We start from the raw sequence: 14,143 nt of genomic DNA, 5'->3' as shown, positions 1-14,143 counted from the left end.
CCTCACGGTGCAGCCAAAAAAAAAAAAAAAAAATCAACACCCATTTATCATAAATGCAGTAAACTAGAACTAGAAAGGAGCGTCCTTAACTTGGTAATAGATATGTACCAAAACAAACAAAACAAAAACAAAACTGAATGTAACCTAAGGACAAGAACTGTAAAAATATACTCTGTATTTAATCACATTATTGGTGGTAGAGTTGGTATCATTATTCTGAGTGTTTTGTGTATAGTATGAGACAGACCAAATGAGTAATTGTCTGGTATCACTGAGAGATTTGTTTTTATTGTAGTAAAATATACGTAATATAAAATTTACCTTTTTTTTTTTTTTTTTTTTTTTTTTTGCGGTACGCGAGCCTCTCACTGTTGTGGCCTCTCCTGTTGAGGAGCACAGGCTCCGGAGGCGCAGGCTCAGCGGCCATGGCTCACGGGCCCAGCCGCTCTGCGGCATGTGGGATCCTCCCGGACTGGTGCACAAACCCATGTCCCCTGCATGGGCAGGCTGACTCTCAACCACTGTGCCACCTGGGAAGGCCCAAAATTTACCATTTTAACCATGATTAAGTGTACAGTTCAGTGGCACTAAGTATATTTACTAACAATGTTGTGTTAGTTTCTGCTGTTCATTCTTTTTTAAGGCTGAATGATATGCCACTGTATGTATATACCACATTTTGTTTCTCTGTTCAAGGACATCTGGGTTGCTTCTACCTTTTGGCTATTGTGAATAATGCTGCTATGAACATTGAGTTCCTCTTTTCAATTGTTTTGTATATATACCCAGAGGTGGAATTGCTGGATCATATGGTAATTCTGTTTAATTTCTTGAGGATTACTCTTTTCCACGGCAGCTGCACCATTTTTCATTCCCATCAGTGATGTACAAAGAAACCACTTTCTCCACATCGTCGCCAACACTTGTTGTTTTGTTTTTCTGATAATAGCCATCCTAATGAGTATGAAGTAGGATTTCAGTGTGACTTTTCTTTGCATTTCCCAGATAGCTATTATGTTGAGCATCTTTTCATGTGCTTATTCGCCATTTTACATCTTCTTTGAAGAAATGTCCATTCAAGTCCATTGTTCATTTTTTATTTTTTATAAATTTATTTATTTTGGCTGCACTGGGTGTTCGTTGCTGCACTGGGGTTTTCTCTAGTTGCGGTGGGCAGGGGCCACTCTTCGTTGTGGTGGGCGGGCTTCTCATTGCAGTGGCTTCTCTTGTTGCGGACCAGGGGCTCTAGGCGTGCGGGCTTCAGTAGTTGTGGCTTGCTGGCTCTAGAGTGCAGACAGACTCAGTAATGCACAGGCTTAGTTGCTCCTCGGCATGTGGGATCTTCCCGGACCAGGGCTCAAGCCTGTGTCCCCTGCATTGGCAGGCGGATTCTTAACCACTGCATCACCAGGGAAGTCCCATTGCTCATTTTTTAAATTGGGTTGTTTGGTTTTTCTGATTGTTGAATTTTAGGAATTATTTATGTATTCTGGCCAAAGATGGAACAATTTGAAGTTCAATAAAAATTGTAATAGATTAAAGCACATCAAATATGCTTAAATCCATGCATTCATTAAGATATTTTTAAATGCTTACTAATCAATTTTAGAGGATGTTAAAGAACCAAGGCATTATTCTGAAAACTGATAAAGAGAAATTCTATACTCTAAAAAAATCATTTTTAGGTATATATCCAAGAAAATTCTGGATACATGTGTAACAGGAGACATTCACAGGAATGTTCTTAACAACACTGTTTATAATAGCAACAAACTGGAAACCCAAATGGCCATCCTCAGAATGAATAAATAAAAAACTGTGGTACATTTACAGAATAGTATACAGCAGTAAAAAACTGAATAAACTATGAAACAGACAAATATTAGTAAGGTGTTGAGTGAAATATGCAAATAACAAAGGACAACAAATAACATGATACTCTCTTCATGGAAGTTCAAAACTAAGCAAAACCAAACATGACATTGTGTAGGCATGTATACGTGAGTACAATATTTTTCTTAAATTTTTTTTTTCTTTAGAAAAATCAAAGGAATAACAAATACAGAATTCTGGATGATGGCATGCTAGACACAGGGATAAGGAGGGGATGAACAGGTGAGGACACGTGGGTAGATGTTAAGTCCTGTTGGTGCTCTATCCAGCCTCTTGAGTTTTGCAGTGGGTACACTGGAATTCAACATATTAATTTAAAAGTTAAAAGTTATACATGTATAAATTTTTAAAAGAGGATCATGCCAGGATCAATGATCATTGATCAATGATCATTAATCAAAGGTTATAGGTTTCCCTGGTGGCACAGTGGTTAAGAATCCACCTGCTAATGCAGGTGACAAGGGTTCGAGCCCTCGTCCGGGAAGATCCCACATGCCCTGGAACAACTAAGCCCGTGTGCCACAACTACTGAGCCTGCGCTCTAGAGCCCAAGAGCCACAACTACTGAGCCCAAGTGCTGCAACTACTGAAGCCTCGCACCTAGAGCCTGTGCTCTGCAACAAGAGAAGCCACTGCAATGAGAAGCCTGAGCACCGCAACAAAGAGTAGCCCCTGCTAGCCGCAACTAGAGAAAGCCCGCGCAGGAACGGAAGACCCAGCGCAGACAAAAATAAATAAATAAATAAATAATTTTAAAAGGATTATAATTAATCCATTCTGTCGTCCTGACGTCTGCCTCCTCATAAAAAGTAAGGTGACTTTTCTAATCCGGGCAGCCACATGAGAAACTGAAATGAGTGGGAGGGGTGGTAACTGTTTTCACTTTTCTCTTCCTGTTTTTTTAGAGCCTGGGAAAGAAAGTCAGAATTTCCAATCTTTTCCAATTCCCACATGATTCCCTAATTTAGAACGAACTTAGAGAAAATAAAGTCTTCCTCCATCTGGGGAAGACTCTGCCGCCTGCCATGGAGCATCCTCACTCTGGGATGAGGAAGCCGCCTTGGGGGGTGGGGGGGCGCGGTGTTCCAGGCCCACCCTCACCCCGCTCGAACGTGCCTTGGGCTTGGCCTTGGGGGAGGCTGAGCTCTGCCCGGACCGCTGCACCCCTGGCGAGGAGTTACAGGACGTTTAATTAGTGGGAATGCTTTGGGAGACGGCTGGACCCCAGGAGGAAGCCCTGGGGAGACAGGGGGCGGGACGTGACCCTGAGGGTTCAAGCGGCCCCTGGGGGTCCCGGACCTTCTAAAACAGAGGCGGCAGGTTGCAGAGACGAGGCTCCAGAGATTTACCTCTGGGTGCCCCCTGCCCTCCCATTGCCCCCGAGGGCCGGCAGTGTGGGTGATCTTAAACAGATGAGCCTGGGCCCGGCTCGCCTGTGGGAGCGGACGCGGCGCGGAGCCTCGGGCCACCCTAGCGTGCAGCAGGATCCGCGAAGCCCACGATCCAAGCACTGCCAGGTGGAGAGGTCCGGGCATTTCCCTTTCCCCTCCTTGCAGCCAGATTGGGGAGGACGGGAAATTAAAAAGTGCTTCTGCGGCAACACCCACCGAGAAGCACTAAGCAGCACTTTTATCGACTAGGAAACCGTGAGGAGTTCAGCCACCTGGCCTTTGAGGGCAAAGCAGGCCCGAGACCTTCCCTGCGCAAGGCGGGCGGTCGAAGCCCGGCAGCCCTGGCTTTGCTCCAGACCCGGCTCGGGGTGACATCACCAAACTCCTCGGATCGGAGGAAGGGGGCCCCGAAATCCCCTAAAAACATTGTGAGTAATCGCCGGCCCCGCCCTCCAGGCGGGGCCCGAACTCGGGGACGAGCCGAGCCGCCCCGCCAGCCCCGGGAGCGGGCCCCAAGCGAGCAGCCTCTCGGTGCCCCGCGCAGCGCGCACTGGCTCCCGGTCCACAACAGCGTCGCCACGCACAGCCTCCCGGTCCTCCGCGTGGCGCTCACTCGCCCCTTACCCTCGCGGGGGGCGGCGGGGGCGGCGGCGGCGGCGACCCAGCGCGCAAGCGCGGTCGGATTCCCGGCAGTGACGCGGCGGCGGGCGCGCGCAGCGCATTTCCGCCTCTGGCGAATGGCTCTGCTGTAGCGCGCGCCGCGGGCCCAGCTGCGACCCCGGCCCCGCCCCCGGGACCCCGGCCATGGACGGTGAGGGCGACCTCTGACCCCGCGGGGTGGCGGCGCTGGGGCCGCCGGGACCGCGGCGGGAGCCCCTGCGTCGCCTTCCGACCCTTCCTACGCCGATGGGCGCTGCGCAGGGAGCGGCCGGCCGGATGGTGGCGCGGGGCGGGGTTGGGCGTTCGGGGGTCTGACTCAGTTTCCCCTCTGGGTGTGGGGTGTGGGGGGAGCGTTGACTCGGTTTCCCCCCGGGGTCCGGGGGGGCAGTTCCGACTTAGTTTCCTCGTTAGGGGGGAATGTATCTGACTCAGTTTCCTCTCGGGTTGGGGGGTGAGGGTGCCCACCCTTGGTTTAACTTATGAAAATAGAAAAGACCCTGACTCAGTTTCCCCTGGTGGAGGGAGGCCCCATCCCCGGCTTCCCTCAGGAAGCAGGTGCTTCTGGCTCCTTTACCCCTGCCCCTTAGTTTCCCTGCAGGTTCCAGGTGTCAGGCCCCGACTCCGTGTCCCTGGGAAGGGGCCTGGCTCCATCTCCTCGCTGTGGGGAAGCAGGCCTTCCCTGGTGAGGGCAGGATGTGGGCTTGTGCTGACCCTTGTCTCCCTCTCCTTTCAGACCTCTTTCCCCTCATCTTCCCCGCGGGTAAGTGGGCCATCCTTTCTCAGTGGGTTGGGACGAGCTCCCCAGGGCCAGGGGCAATGGGGTCAGCCGTCTGATGGGGGCTGGCCCGCGTGTCCCCCACAGAGCCGGCCCAGGCCTCCGGCCCCTATGTGGAGATCATCGAGCAGCCCAAGCAGCGGGGCATGCGCTTTCGCTACAAGTGTGAGGGCCGCTCAGCAGGCAGTATCCCAGGCGAGAGGAGCACAGATACCACCAAGACCCACCCTACCATCAAGGTCAGCACAGCGCCGGGTGGGGGACATTGAGTCAGTATGGGAGGGACTTGCGTTCAGGCCCACACAGTCTGTGTCTGGGAGGTGAGCCTGGAATTTCTGAGCCTCTAGGGTTCTCTCTGTACTTTGGACAGATCAATGGTTACACGGGGCCAGGGACAGTCCGCATCTCCCTGGTGACCAAGGACCCCCCTCACCGGCCTCACCCCCATGAGCTTGTGGGGAAAGACTGCCGGGATGGCTTCTATGAGGCTGAGCTCTGCCCGGACCGCTGCATCCACAGGTGAGCTTGGCATGGGTGGCAGGGCTGGTGGTGAGGCGGAAGGCGGAGAGGCGGGGCAGTTGTGTAGCTGTTACAGTGTTACTCCTTTCTGGAGGGAGGACAGAATTCCTCACTCCTTGCTCTGTCCCCAGCTCTGCAAGCAGATTCTTTTGTCTTGAAATTGTCTGTGTCTCCTCTCTCAAACGGAGAGGAGCTCCTTGTGAGCTCCATGGAAAAGGAGTGGGTCCCTGCTCACCTCTGAACCCCTAACCCCTGTGGCTGGAAAGGCGAGTCGCTCAGTGTCACATCTCTCATAGCGGGAAAGAAAACCACTGAACCACCGGTCTCCCCTGAAGCTTACATACTAGTTGACAGAGGCAGGCCATAAATAAATATACAAATAACTAAACAAGATACTGTTAGGGAGTCACCATTTCAGTGATGGAAGTAAAGCAGTAATAGTTTGGAAGAAGAGCCCGAGGTGGGGGAGGCGAAGGAGCCGGTCTCATTTCTTTGGATTGGGAGGTCAGAAGGGCCTCTCGCAGGTAAGACCTAAATGTGGGAAAGCAGAGAAGCACCGAAGGAACACGCCCAGCAGAATGAACGGGTGCAAAAGCCTTTGAAGTGGGAATGAGTTTCATGTGTTTGGAGAAGGGAAAGAAGCCCCTGTGGCAGAGGGTAGGGAGCCGGCAGGGACTGCCACAGGGGCCAGGTGCCAGGGCACAGGGCCTTGTCAGCCAGAGTAGGGAGTGGCTTTCACGGTGGCATGGTTGGGGACCATTCAAGGGGCTTAAGCACGAAGTGCTCACCTGGCGAGTGGGTGGGGGAGAACGGGCAGAGTGGGCAAGGCAGGAGGGCCCATGCTCTTCTGGAGACAGTGGGACTGATGCCCGGGGGGGCCTCAGCTTCCAGAACCTGGGGATCCAGTGTGTAAAGAAGCGGGACCTGGAGCAGGCCATCAGTCAGCGCATCCAGACCAACAACAACCCCTTCCAAGGTGAGGGCGGCGGCGGCAAAGGCCTGGACCTGCCTGGAGCACCTCCAGCCTCTGTCGCCCCGAGGCCACCTTCCCCTCATCTGTCCCTCGCTGGCCAAGACCCACAGTACAGATGGAATCTTGCTGTTTACCACTGGGGAAAGAGACCCGGAGAGGGGACATAGGGAACGTGGCATCCAGGGTCACAAGTGGAGTCAGTGATGGGTCTAGAACCTTCTCTTCCTCCTCTTCTAGGGCTCCTACCGTTTCACATGCCCTCAAACAGCCCTCCCAACCCAGAGCTCACCCCTGCACACACACACGTCCCGCTCCATCCCCTGCCCAGGCTCGCCTGACCATCTCTTTTTCTGGCAGTTCCCGTAGAAGAGCAGCGTGGGGACTACGACCTGAATGCTGTCCGGCTCTGCTTCCAGGTGACGGTGCGGGACCCGGCAGGCAGGCCCCTACGCCTGTCGCCTGCCCTCTCTCATCCCATCTTTGACAACCGTGAGTGGCCAGGGAGCTGCAGGCAGGGAGGAGGGGTGGACCTGTGAGGAGGAAGTGGGGGCGGGCACGGGGGCCTGCAGAAGTTGCTCTGGCTTCGTCCGGTCATCCAGCGGATTCGTCATCTCCTCTGTGCCCAGAACTGTGCTGGCTGGAGAGACGAGGCAAAGAAGACCCAGAGCTGCCCTCGAGGTGCAGCTTCCAGGCTGGCAGGGAGTCAGATGGGAGACAGGCATTTCCAATACGTGATAAGAGGGTGGTATGCCCAGAACTGTACTAATGACTCCAGGAAATGAACTCCCAGAAATGAGATAATGTTAGAGAGTAATAATTCAATGATGAAAGCTCACAGGAAGTTCACAGATGAATGGGGCCGACGTAGATCAACTGCAGTCTTTAATTAAGTAGCCAGCAGGATGAGTGAAAATAAAAGGCCTTTGGAGCCCCGAGGCCCAGAAACCAGGATGAACCGGGGGGTCAGGAGGGAAGGGTTCATTTCCAGGGTGGGTATGAATGGGCCTTGAAGATTGCTTGGGTCAGGTGGAGAAAGAGGAGTTGTGATCCCCTTGGTTCACATTGGACTGTGAGCTCCGTGGGGGCAGAGACGTTTAGGTTTTGTGCGTGGTTGTATTCTTCAGGCCTAGAACAGAGCTGGGGACAGAGTAGGTGCTAGTAGATAAACAGTTGCTGAATTGGTTGGGGTGAGGAGCCAGTGGGAATGGTCGGACCTTGGCTGCAGAGGTACAGTCAGCAAGCTCTGGACAGCCTAGGCTCTGGGCTGGGCAGGAGCCTTGCATTTCCTGCAGGTCAGCCCAGGAGACCTCCGGTGGTTCAGGGCTTCCTTCCTTATTCCCACACCCTCAGGCGCCCCCAACACTGCCGAGCTCAAGATCTGCCGAGTGAATCGGAACTCCGGGAGCTGCCTTGGGGGGGATGAGATCTTCCTGCTGTGTGACAAGGTGCAGAAAGGTACATACCTGGGAGGAGGGCTGTGCTCTTTGGATCAGGAGGTGAAGGGCAGGGCTGAGCAGACATGGGGTGAGTGTCAGGGGACTGGTGTAGACACTCCCCCAACACCTTGGGGACAGTAGGGCGATGTATGTCCAGAGATAAGTAGCAGCAATTGTAGGGGGTGGCGGGCTGGGTGAGCTGACCGCGGTGACCCACGAAGCCACCCCATCTCTGGCAGAGGATATCGAGGTGTATTTCACGGGACCAGGCTGGGAGGCCCGAGGCTCCTTTTCACAAGCTGATGTGCACCGGCAAGTGGCCATTGTGTTCCGGACGCCCCCCTATGCGGACCCCAGCCTGCAGGCCCCCGTGCGCGTCTCCATGCAGCTGCGGCGGCCTTCCGATCGGGAGCTCAGCGAACCCATGGAATTCCAGTACTTGCCAGACACAGGTACCCAGCTGGGGAGGGTAGCAGCAGGGCTGTTGGGCTCCAGCCAATGGGAGTGAGGCCAGGCCTGGATGTGGCAGCTGTAGGTGAGGGTCAGAAGCTGGAGTCGGGCGGGGATTTACACAGTAATCAGATTATCTTTCTTGCCTCATTTAATAGTAACGATACCCAAGACTTACTGAGCTCTTATTACGGGCATGGCCCTATTCCAGGCATATCAGCGAATTACCTGATTTTATTCTCTAATGAACCTTTTGAGGTGGGAGTGAGCATCTAACCTGCCTGAGGTCACATACTCAGTGAGTCGGCAGACGCAGACCTCATTTGAACCCAAGCCATCTGGCTCCAGGGTCCTGTTGCCACACCGGATCTCTCTTATCACTACCACACAGCCATGGTTTGGTCAAGGCTTTCGGGTATCTGATCAAATAGGAATAGCTGGAGTGATCCTTTATTCAAAGTCCGTCATCCAGCCTGAGAGTGTTTCCTGCCCTGGGAACTGTCTAATAGAGTCTAGAAAACAACCCCCAAAACGGCCATCAGTTCATTCCACACATAATCACTGAATGTCCACTTGGTGCCAGGGCCTGTGCCAGGTAATCTGAATACAAAAATGAATGAGACATGTGCCCTGCTCTTTGGAAACTCAGGCACATGAGGAGGACACGCATGCAAAACAGAGCCTTAAGTTACAGAGTAACGTGCGAAATGGAGGTGTGTGCAAAATACCGTGGGAGCTGGAGCCGGCTGCCTGGAGGAGTTGCCATTTGAGTTGGAGAAAGACCCAGAAGTGCATTTTCTAGGCAGGTGGCGCAGCATCTGGAAGGGCACGGGTGTAGGAGGGTGCCCGGCACAGCACATCTGGGGACAGCTTCGAGGGGGGAGCTGATGTGGGCGGTGAGCAGGCCCCGGCAGGAGGGCTGGTTTTCTTTGTTTGTTTTGTTTTGTTTTTGGCTGTGCCACGTGGCATGTGGGATCTTAGTTCCCGACCAGGGATCAAACCCTTGCCCCCTGCAGTGGAGGTGCAGAGTCTTAACTACTGGATTGCCAGGGAAGCCCCAGAACGGCCTTGAAGGTTGGACTCTAGGCATTCATCCACGGTTGCATCCTAAGGCAGTGGGGAGCCACCAAAGGTTTCTGAGCAGAGAAGTGACACGAGCAGATCTGGAAGCTCGCTTTGGCAGCAGCGTGCAGAGGATCTGAGACGGGAGACTCGGGGTGGGGAGGCCATTTTGGAAGACGTTTTGGTCATCCTGGGAGAGGAGGCGCCATGTGAACCTTGCAGAGGGAGTGCAAAGCGAGCCGGTCTCACCTACTGCTGGCCTCCTCGGGGACTCTCAGCCCCACGGGCCCTTTGCGTACAACACACAGCAAGCCCAGTCCCCCTCGGGACCAGTGTTCTAGCTGTTGCGTCTGCTTGGAATGCTCGGCCCCCAGATCTTCACGCGATGGGCTCACACCAGTGCTTCCCTGGACACCTTTAAACTAGATTCCTTGATCTTCTGGTGGTGTTACATCACCCTGTGCCTCTCCCTCAGAGCTCCTATCACTTGTATGTGGTTGTGTCTTCGCCCCTTTGTCATCAGGATGTCAACTTTGGGAGCAGGAACCTTGTCTGCTTACTCAGGGCCATATCCCAGTGGCTCAAACGGAGGCTGACACGCAGTAGGTGCTTGGTAAATATGTGTCTAGGGGCTGAATGGTAGGGAGTGAGAAAGAGGAAGATGCTGAGGATGTGTCCAAGGTTTGGGGACAGGGCAGAGAGGTAGGGAGGGAACACAGAAGGAGAAAGAACCAGAACCAGGTGTCTGAGGTGAGATGGTGAGGTTGGCTTTGGACTGTTGGCGTTGATTCCTCTGGGGTTATCCAAGTGCAGCAGTAGTTAGAAAGTTCTGAAAACTTCAGACTGAACTCTGAAACCATCAGAGAGAAGATTAAGAGTCTGTTGAAGTCTTAAGCTGGTCTGTCATGCCTGGGCTGCCCCAGAGAGCAGAGGGCACAGTGCCAGGCCTGATCAAGGCTGGAGGGGAACAGGGATGTCAGCTGTGCCCCTGACTTGGGAGTACCTGTGTGGCCTTCAGAGGGCAGATTGAGCTAACAGAGGTCTTCTCACAAAGCTATGGCATTCTTAAAATTGTTTTGTTTTGTTTTGGCGGCATTGGGTCTTCGTTGCTGCGTGCGGGCTTTCTCTAGTTGCAGCGAGCAGGGGCTACTCTTTTTTTTTTGCGGTACGCAGGCCTCTCTCACTGTTGTGATCTCTCCCGTTGCGGAGCACAGGCTCCAGACGCGCAGCCTCAGTGGCCATGGCTCATGGGCCCAGCCGCTCCGTGGCATGTGGGATCTTCCCGGACCAGGGCACGAACCCGCGTCCCCTGCATCAGCAGGCGGACTCAACCACTGCGCCACCAGGGAAGCCCGGGGCTACTCTTCATTGCAGTGCGCGGGCTTCTCACTGTGGTGGCTTCTCTTGTTGCGGAGCACAGGCTCTAGGCAGCACGCTGGCTTCAGTAGTTGTGGCACATGGGTTCAGTAGTTGTGGCTCACAGGCTCTAGAGCACAGGCTCAGTAGTTGTGGGGCACACACTTAGTTGCTCCGCAGCACGTGGGATCTTCCCGGACCTGGGGTCAAACCCGTGTCCCCTGCATTGGCAGGCGGGTTCTTAACCACTGCGCCGCCAGGGAAGTCCCCATTCTTACAATTGTTGAGTGTCACAGAGTCACACAGCTCTTCTCATTGGCTGAGAAGGTTTGGAGAAAGGGTCTTCGGGAAGTTTGTCCCGTCACCTACCTCCCAAGGGTCCTTTGAGAGCTTTGGGGGTCCAACTGGGGAGAGTAAGACCCGCTTTTCTCCACTACTTTCCCAGATGATCGTCACCGGATTGAGGAGAAACGCAAAAGAACGTATGAGACCTTTAAGAGCATCATGAAAAAGAGCCCTTTCAATGGTAAGAGGGGCAGTGGGAGAATTAGAGAGAAGGCGGGGGAAGGGGGACCTTGGGCGCCATGAACTGACCCAGACTTCGCCTCACAGGACCCACTGACCACCGGCCTCCGACCCGGCGCATCGCTGTGCCTTCCCGCAGCTCAACTTCCGTCCCCAAGCCACGTAAGGATTTCCTTAAGGTTGCCCCACCAGAACTATAGGCTCAAATCTGTTCAGTGCGTGGTTTAGACCCATTCTGGGAGGGAGATGAGCAGTCAGTCTCAGCAGCAGACGTCTGAAGGCTGCTCTCTGTTGGGCTCCTGTTTCTCAGGGCCTGAGGCCTAGTTGCCTGTGTCACAGCCATCAGGGAAGCGGTGAAGATGCAGATTCCTGGGCCCCTAACAGACCTGTGGAATCAGAGGCTCTGGAGGTGTGGCCCTGGAACCAGCAACCTCTTGGGGATGAGAACCCCTATGCCAGTTAAACCCCACGTTGGAGACCTTGGAGACCCTGAGATACAGAAGTTTCAAAAATGCACAGTCTCTGCCCCCAGCTCTCCACTGAAGTGGGGCAACAAGAAAAACACCTCTGAAGTAGCAAAACGTGGCTCAAAGAAGAACGACGACCCCCTGCTTACTGGGTGTTGCTGGGGCCCAGGCCCACTTAGGGCTTGGTCTTTCAGCTGTATGATGAGGTTGCGCCAGCTCTGACAGCGTCCCTTCCTCTGAAAGGCTGTGAGAGTTTTGTGGGCTAGGGTAGACAGGGAACCTCCAAGGAGTTGCGGCTAGAGCTGGACCTTACAGGCGAGGGCAGATTGCATTAAGAGGAGGGTGCTAGGGTGCTGGCTGTGACCGCACAGAGAAGGACTGACCTAAGCAGTCTTGACAGCAGCTGGGGTCCAGAGGCTGGGGTGGGCCTCTGAGGCTTTCTGTGACCCCTGCCTCTCTGTTTCTCTTTCCAGCTCCCCAGCCCTATCCCTTTACACCATCTCTCAGCACCATCAACTTTGAGGAGTTCTCCCCCATGGTCTTTCCTTCTGGGCAGATCCCAAGCCAGACCTCGGCCTTGGCACCGGCCCCTGCCCTAGTCCTGGCCCAGGCCCCAGCCCCTGCCCCAGCCATGGCATCAGCCCTGGCCCAGGCCCCAGCCCCTGGCCCCGTCCTAGCCCCAGGCCTTGCTCAGGCTGTGACCCCACCTGCCCCCAAGACTAACCCGGCTGGGGAAGGGACACTGACAGAGGCTCTGCTGCAGCTGCAGTTTGACGCTGATGAAGACCTGGGGGCCCTGCTCGGCAATAGCACAGATCCAGCCGTGTTCACAGACCTGGCATCCGTCGACAACTCTGAGTTTCAGCAGCTGCTGAACCAGGGTGTACCCATGGCCCCCCATACAGCTGAGCCCATGCTGATGGAGTACCCTGAGGCTATAACTCGTCTGGTGACAGGGTCCCAGAGGCCCCCTGACCCAGCTCCCACTCCCCTGGGAGCCTCTGGCCTCACCAACGGCCTCCTCTCAGGGGATGAAGACTTCTCCTCCATTGCGGACATGGACTTCTCAGCCCTTCTGAGTCAGATCAGCTCCTAAAGGGCAGGGACCTGCCCTGCCCTGCCCAGAGCACTGGGTTGCAAGCCCTCCCAAAGCAAGCACTTACGGATTCGGGGGGGGGGCGGGGGTGTTCTCCAGCTGCCCCCTACTTCTTTGGGTGATGTCTTTCTGGGGAGGGGGGTGCATTTTATTCTTCTATTGGCAGTAGCTGTCTCTCTCTTTTTGGAGGTGCTTAAGCAGAAGCATTAACTTCTCTGGAAAGGGGAGAGCTGGGAAAACTCAAACTCTTCCTTCCCTTATCCTGATATTCAGCTCCAGTCTCTATAGGGAATTTTGGGGTCCCTCAACCCCACCCTCCAGCTTCTAGTACTCTCCTAGAGAGAGGGACAGGCTGGAGCTATGGCCTTTGAGGCCACAAAGCCTTATTACCAAGTGTCTGCCTCAAATCGTGGGTTCACTTACACCTTGAGCCAAAATAATGCCCCTGTTACCAGCCCCTGTGTGGTGCTGGCGTTCTTTGTGCCAAACCACCAGCATTTGAGGGGCTGGCCCTCCTACCCTGCAGAGGGCTCTGCCAGCTCTTTCCTTGCTGGGCTGTGGTTGAAGGGAACTGGTGGGATAGCACTGGCCTTCTCCAGGATCCAGGGAGGTTCTCTCTGAGACTGCTCTGTTCCCCCTTTTCTCAAGTGCCTTAGTAGTAGGGCGAGTTGTTTGGAGGGTCAGGGGGAGAGCAGGCTGACTGCTCTCCAGTCAAAAGGCTCAGTTTTTAGTGAAGAATCAAAGCGTTTATAGACTATTGCTTTTTCTATTCTGAACTAATAAATTCATTGCCAAGCTGGCCAGAGATTTGCCTTCTTTCAGCAAACAGCACACTCTTTGCTGGTCATTTCAGGCTGGACGTTGGTGATACAGAGTTGGATGAATACGTTGCCATCCGGGAGCCTGCAGTCCGAGGATGCCTGTGGAAACCCCTGGATACCAGCCGGTGGATGAGAGCAGTCAGCCAGGGGGTGGGAGTGGGTGGAGGTCCCAGCCTAGTGAGAGCCCGGTAGGGCCCAGCAGCTGTGGGGATGGAGCATTTTCAGGAAGGGTTTCACAGAGGCCACGCTAGCTTCAGGTCTTACATCAACAGAGGAGGGTGGATTTCGCAGAGGGACTAGCCAGCGTTTGTAGGTGAGCGGGGTAAGAGAGACGACGTTGAAAGTTTCGATGGGGTCATTCTGTGAAAGATAAAGAACGCGGGGCTAAGAGGTTTGGATTTCATCCCTTAAATGGATGAGGGAGTGTTTGCATGTGTTGGGGAAGGGGAGGTGCCAGGTAAAGGTCTATGCTTTGACACCTTGCCCTGGGAGCACCGAGGAAATCTTAAATCCGAAGCCGCCGTTCCACCACCGCGCGCGCCCAGGAGTCCTGAACAAAAACAAATCGACTTCCAGAGGGACTAGAACTGGACGTACTTCCGGCTTGGCCCGACGCACGCGCAGTAAAGCAGGGTCGCCAGAGGCCGTGGCCCGCTAGGGCCTGCCGTCGCTAGTGCGCATGCGCAAGGATAGCAGTCTACAATAGAGACGCCAGGTAA

General features: G+C 54.4%; 1 protein-coding gene across 4 annotated transcripts; it reads left to right on the top strand.

Moving 5' to 3' along the window:
• The first annotated feature begins 3,556 nt into the window (after window positions 1-3,556).
• RELA (RELA proto-oncogene, NF-kB subunit) lies at window positions 3,557-13,792 on the top strand. 4 transcript variants are annotated; one of them, XM_060019259.1, is made up of 11 exons: window positions 3,557-4,095; window positions 4,678-4,704; window positions 4,807-4,958; window positions 5,090-5,238; window positions 6,123-6,214; window positions 6,569-6,700; window positions 7,562-7,666; window positions 7,887-8,099; window positions 10,961-11,041; window positions 11,128-11,202; window positions 13,457-13,792. In XM_060019259.1, the coding sequence occupies exons 1-11, from the start codon at window positions 4,089-4,091 to the stop codon at window positions 13,555-13,557; spliced, it is 1,134 nt and encodes a 377-aa protein (XP_059875242.1). In that variant the 5' UTR covers window positions 3,557-4,088; the 3' UTR covers window positions 13,558-13,792. The 4 variants fall into 4 exon arrangements, with proteins under 4 accessions (XP_059875242.1, XP_059875239.1, XP_059875240.1 ...); XM_060019256.1 differs by lacking the exon at window positions 13,457-13,792 and adding an exon at window positions 11,981-13,400 and having other exon boundaries at window positions 3,566-4,095; XM_060019257.1 differs by lacking the exons at window positions 3,557-4,095; window positions 13,457-13,792 and adding exons at window positions 4,142-4,223; window positions 11,981-13,400.
• Window positions 13,793-14,143: the final 351 nt, after the last annotated feature.

This window comes from Delphinus delphis, chromosome 8, assembly GCF_949987515.2.
Source record: "Delphinus delphis chromosome 8, mDelDel1.2, whole genome shotgun sequence".
Classification (NCBI taxonomy): domain Eukaryota; kingdom Metazoa; phylum Chordata; class Mammalia; order Artiodactyla; family Delphinidae; genus Delphinus; species Delphinus delphis.
This window is presented reverse-complemented; position numbering and strand designations above follow the sequence as displayed.

What these genes read in the sequence shown, in the direction of transcription:
- RELA (XM_060019256.1), top strand. An exon ending in AGACCCACCCTACCATCAAG is followed by an intron (nt 4,959 to 5,089) that starts GTCAGCACAGCG and finishes TACTTTGGACAG; the next exon opens with ATCAATGGTTACACGGGGCC. An exon ending in AACTTCCGTCCCCAAGCCAC is followed by an intron (nt 11,203 to 11,980) that starts GTAAGGATTTCC and finishes TTCTCTTTCCAG; the next exon opens with CTCCCCAGCCCTATCCCTTT.